This window comes from Dermacentor albipictus, chromosome 1 (assembly GCF_038994185.2).
Source record: "Dermacentor albipictus isolate Rhodes 1998 colony chromosome 1, USDA_Dalb.pri_finalv2, whole genome shotgun sequence".
Classification (NCBI taxonomy): Eukaryota; Metazoa; Arthropoda; class Arachnida; order Ixodida; family Ixodidae; genus Dermacentor; species Dermacentor albipictus.
Window position 1 is genome coordinate 233,940,544 of NC_091821.1, and position 6,000 is coordinate 233,946,543.

The 6,000-nt window shown below is 48.3% G+C and overlaps 1 protein-coding gene across 3 annotated transcripts in view; it reads right to left on the reverse strand.

Moving 5' to 3' along the window:
- LOC135901285 (uncharacterized) overlaps window positions 1-5,325 on the reverse strand; it is a 31,484-nt gene extending 26,159 nt beyond the window's left edge. For 2 of the 3 annotated variants that reach the window (XM_070534613.1, XM_070534609.1), the window contains exon 1: window positions 4,872-5,325. In XM_070534613.1, coding sequence (XP_070390714.1) covers window positions 4,872-4,911 — 40 coding nt within the window. In that variant the 5' untranslated portion in view covers window positions 4,912-5,325. The remainder of the gene's footprint in view (window positions 1-4,871) is intronic. The other variant, XM_065431024.2, reaches the window with a different exon arrangement.
- Between the last annotated feature and the right edge of the window lie 675 nt (window positions 5,326-6,000).

Sequence of the window (6,000 nt, forward strand, 5' to 3'; positions counted from 1 at the left end):
TAATGCAGGAGGACAACGCCATCGGTAAAAACTCCACCTGTATCCTAAGACGTGCTTCATTGGTTGTTGTAAGTCATACAATGTCCTTGCGCCGTGCAAGCTTGTGTTTTAACACCACGTTGAATTTCATGGGTGACGAAATAAAGAGCCATGCAGCTCTGTTCTTGCCGAAAATCTCACTTTTCATGATCTCGGATATGAGTGGAGTATTCTGCGATTTGCGAAATTCGGCGTAATGATGCAGTGCAGTACCCCGTTCAGTAATAGTTTAATATCCATCATTATTATTATTATTATTATTATTATTATTATTATTATTATTATTATTATTATTATTATTATTATTATTATTATTATTATTATTATTATTATTGAGTTTATTATCTAGATATGTGAAGCCGATCATGCCAATTTGAGCAGGCCAGGTGTACTATAGAAACCGTTAAGTGAACTGTACGCGTTGCAACTGTTACGTTCAATCGGCGTCAAACGTTCACGGGACACGGCTTCTGCAAACCGAAAGAGAGAGAGAGAAATCAAAACTTAGTTTCCGGGCAGTTTGACCGGGCATCATGTCAAGGATTGGACGACTCTGCTGACTGTCCATACTTTATCACAAGCTGCAACTCTAAATTCTAGGCTGCGTGCCCTGGCTTTGCAAAAAAATTGAGCTTTCTCGCGGATTCCGCGCCCTGTAAACTTTCAACGCCAAAAGCACATACATAAAGCGCGAATACAAGATTTGTGGTGCAAACTAATACACAAGACCTCAACTGCACAGCACACGATGTATATTACGACTGCCTGTGAGGAAACAGCTTAACTCAGTTGATACCATGGGAACACTATTTTCTCGCGACAAGCATACATCTACGTTCTGACGCATCAGTTGCAATGCCTTCTTCCTTAAAAAAAATAGTCATAATTATGGCGTTTCACGCGCCGAAACCACGATCTAACTATGAGTTAGTGGGGGACTCCAAATCAATTTCGTCCACCCGGGGTTTTTTGACGTGTACCTAATCTCATTGCGCGAGCGTTCTTGCATTTCGCCCCCATCTAAATGCGGCCGCCACACCAGCGATCGAATTCGTGACCTAAGCAGTGCAATGCCATGTCGCTGTGTGACCGCGGCGCGTTCTTCTTTCTTTTTCTTCTTTTCCAGGGACGTAGTTTCCGCGCTTTTACTCTTTACTTTTACTCTAAGCAGAAATTATCGCATATACCGCGTATAGTAACAAACGTGCTGCCTTAAATTTCAGAGTGGCTGCACGGTCAGAAAGTGAAAGCGTAATCGTAAGCGGACGGTGAAGCCCGAGAGCTTCGATCGGGTTACATCACATTTAGTACACACGTCGCCCCGGAAGGAAGTACCGCCAAACTTAAAGCTTGTACTCCAAAGCGGCGTTCCAATCCTTTACCGTAATGAAGAGCTACAGTCGAAATAAATTTAAAAAATAAAGGTTTGCAAGGACAGGACAAGAACGCAGACACGTGCGCTTTCTTTCTTTGACTGCGACAGCAGGAAATGAGTTTGCGTTCCGTACATTCGCACCATTACCTCCTCACCGAAAGCCCGTGAAGATAGAAGGGCGCCAACCCAGTTGCCTAAATTGAAAATTCGGGTAAGGAATCAGCAGCGAGCGAAGTGCTTATCGCTTGGCTCGTGCTATATCTATGTTGTTGCTGTACATTTCGGAGGAACAGATTAACGAAAGACAGACAGAGGGCCTGATCGCGCGAGAAAGTTAAGTAAGCTAGGATGCAGTAAAAAGCCGGTTAAGGGAATGTGTGTAACTGCACAAAAGTGGCATAAAATTGGCCAAATTGAGAAAAATTTCGAACTTGAACAAGATTTGCATAACACGTTGCATCATTGGGCGGGGGGGGGGGGGGGGGGGGCGTACTTGGTGTACTCTCCGCATTAAACGAGTCCCAGGAATGGACTGATTCATTAGAGCCTGGGGATTTCTGTTCTTTAGCTGTGATATTGTTCCGTTTACTTTACTTTAATATATGGCACCAACCAACCTAAATAAGCCCAATATCTGCTTTCCCCGGCTAGGTACCCAAGTGTCAACAGCCCTACTGAAGTTTCACCCGCCGTGGTGGCTTAGCGGCTATGGTGTTGTGCTGCTAAGCACGGAGGTCGCGGCGGCCGCATTTCGATCGGGAGCGAAATGCAGTGACGCCCATGTACCGCGCATTGGAGGCACGTTAAGGATCCCCGTGCGGTCAAAATTAAGCCGGAGTCCTTCACTACGGCGTGCCTCGTAATCAAATTGTGGTGTAGGCACGTAGAATCCCAGAATTTAATTCCATTCTATTGAACCTTGCTACACTCGCCGCGTTGGCTCAGTTGCTACGACGTTCTGTTGATGTACACGAGGTCTTGAGTTCGATTCCCGACCGCGTTGCCATCAGGACGAAACGCACTCGTGTATACTTTGCCGCACATTCGATTGGTCTCTTCTGATCACTCTGGCAGTGCTACGAAAAGTCGCGTACGTGACAACTTTACAAGAATAAGCAAGTCTAGTAGTGATGACATGGCCGAATTATCGAAAGTGAATCTCTTTCTTTTTTAAATACTCGCAGTAAAGCTTGGTCGCTGTATTACACGACTTTTGTAGCGCTGTCGCAGCTTCTGAAACGACCAGTCGAATGTACTGTTAGATTTAGGTCTATCGCAGTCCTTGTCCTTCGCGCTGTACGTTATTTTTGATCATGAATTACCAACTAGCTTTCGTTGCGTTATAGCGGGGATTCAGAAACGACCGATCCGTTTTTTTGTGGCAAGGCACATGCCGATTTTGCTTTTCGGCATTTAATAAAGAAAGCCCGCGAAATATGAAATAAAACCACGTGACTGCGCTCGTGCGCTATCGTATTGCAGCGTTCTCAACCGCACTTCGTGCAAAAAGAGCCGTGCGCGCGGACCGTGGCGGCCGCAGCTCCAGACATCCGCTTGCGTCAGCATCTTTGGCGGCGGCACACGGGAGAGGAAGCGCCGTCCTCCCTGATAAGCGATAGGCTCGACGCATGGTGGAGAGCGCTGCAATGCGATAGCGCACGAGCGCACGAGCGCGGTTTTACTTCATATTTCGAGGGCTTTCTTAAAACGCCGAAAAAAAAAATGGCCACGCAGCATGTACGCTGCCACAAAAAGTTGCATTGGTCGTTTCTGAACCCCATCTACAACGCAACGAAACGCGCTTGGCCCTACAGTGCATATTGAAAAATTTTGCATAATTCAGTTACCTAATTAAGCGGAATATAAAAAACTAAGGAGCGCCACATGACGGCAAACAATATGCTGTTGGTTTGATTCAGCCGCGGCTAAACACTTTCTTTAAATCCTTGGCACAGGTTACGTGAAACACCCTGTATAATGTCACGCTTACAGAGGCTGCGGCATTCCTTAAATTAAGCTTGCGTTTCCAGCTCGAAAGCGAGATCGCCGGAGTCGTGACGCGAGGTCGTATACAATAAGCTCCGGGCATGCTTGAAACTTGGAGCCCTTGCCATATTTATAAATACGTATTTGTATCAATATATTATTTTGCCAACTAGTACGCATAATTTACCTCGAGATAGTCATTTAGAAGCACACAGAACTGACAAAACAGCACATTTTCGACGGCGTTCTATATGCCAACTCACACACAAAATTAATTTTAAGTCATATCTTAATACTTCTAATTTGGAAAAGGTTGAAGCTCATAACTCGAGACCACAGGAAAGTCGATATGGACGGGATGGGCGCCCGTGCCGTCTTCCTTCTGGTCACGCGTTTTATGCCTCAACCTTTTCCAATTATGCTGCCACTATAAAAGTGGGGTTTTACGCGCCAAAACCACGATTTCATTACGTGGCATGCCGTAATGGGGGTGATCCGGGCCACCAGAGGCTCTTTGACGTGCACCTAAAGCTAAGTACACGGATGTTTTCGCCTCCATCGAAATGCGGCTACTGTGGCCGTGATTCGATCCCGCGACCTCGTGCTTAGTAGCCCAGCACCATAGCCACTAAGCAACCACGGCGGGTCGCAGTGCGCCAACCTGCCCCAAAGAATACTTATTTTCCAAATTTGAAACAAGGCACAGTATTGGTGCGTCCGAAGAAGCTGTATTTTTTTTTACCGTGGAGTTGGAACTATGCGCAAGCATCCACCATTCGAGGCTAGTGCGCCTTGAAGGCTTCCAGATGGCTACACAAGCAAAAGTTGACTTCGACCACCCCTAGACATGGGACAACGGAGCAGTTTATATGGTGCAAAGCTTCCGCGCACAGCAGAGCAATTAGGGCGCATAGTACCCGAACACCGCTCTTGCTTTGCGAACTCTGGCAGCATAGAGCTGAGGGAGCATCATGACATATATACTACGCTGCAAGCAAAACGTGCATTCTGATGCGCTCCGCTCCACAAGCGTATGGGCACTCTGAAACCGTGACGAGCAAAATTCAAAGCCTCGCCATCCACCACATCGCGTTCAAAAAACAACCGGTGCAGCAATCCTGAGAACAGCACATCCCATCAAGTTTGCTGCACGCACAGACAGACGGCTACCGCACGCTCGCTCGAACTGTGCATGTGCGTACTGAAAGCGACCGCTTTGCACGACCTGAACCAATTACATGTTTTTTTTTATCCGAAACTGCGGCGCGGTACTGTTGTTAACTGCTAGCCACAACTTTCGCGTGCTGTCTGCCTGTCGCATTTAGGAAATCTCAAACGCAAAGTCGCAGTCAGCGATAACTACTGCATACGCGCGCGCAGCCAAAGATGGGCGCTGATGATGCGCCTGGGTCTAGTCGCCCGCTCGTGTTGAGCGCGCGCAGAGAGAGGGCAGAAGAGTGGGTCCTCTCACCGGCGAGGCGCAGGAGCAGCAGCAGGACCCAGCATCCCATCCTGCACGGGGCGGCCGAGTGCCGCGGACGGGACGGCCGTGCGCGTCTTGCGGCAGGCGCTCGGCGAGGAGGCCTCGCTGGAGACCCTCTCCGCGACCGCCGCCCATTCTTCGACTATGCAACGCCGAACATCAGGGGCGATGGCGCAAACGAGGCTGTTGCCGTGCTGGCCACCGGCGAGTTGCTCCCGCAGCGCAGCTCGAGCTCACGCGAGAGCGGTCGCGCTTCGTCAGCAACTTTGGGAGCGGGAGCGCACGGAATGGGACACCAGCCGAGCGCGGCAGGACGTTCTCGCATTTTATGCTCAGTGAAATGCCTACGCAAGCACGGCAGATACGACCTGTCGCCACGTGATGTTCACATCGGTGAGCGACATAATAGAAAAGAACACAGTGCGGACATGCGCTCTCCCGACATGTAGAGATTCAGAGGAGAGCTATAGTGCAAGGAGGGCGAATGCGAGCGAGTTCGCTGCATATAAATGACGAGCACGCTTGAGGTATGTTAAGGACATAGGCAACTGGGAAACAGTCAATTAGGATTTGATTTATCATACACGCGTAATGGACAAATGGTGCAACAGAAGGTCCCCGCACTGATGTATGCGGACGACATAGTGCTACCATCGAACAAAGCAAGCAAATTACAAACACTGGCCAATGTGCGTGGCAACGCAACGACAAATCTAGGCCTAAAGTTTAGCACAGGGAAATCGGAAACTATGATCTTTAATGAAGAGACGAGTATTTACGTGGTGGCAACTCAACGGCAAGTCATTCCCATAGTCAAGCAATATAAATACTTCGGCGTATACATAAGCAGAGGAAAGCCTTACTCAAGCACCCCTCAAGATAATCTGAAAATAAAGGGCAAGCGGAATGCAGTAATAATGAAACATAGGGCACTTTGGGGCCACAATAATTATGAGGTGGTGCATAGAATCTGGAAAGGAGTCATGGTGCCAGCGCTGACGTTCGCAAATACCATTCTGTGTCTAAAATCAGACATATTGTCGGGGTTGGAAGTTAACCAAAGATCGGTGGGTCGCTTGGCTTTAGCTCGAGCCTACGCCGAAACCACAAAGAGGCA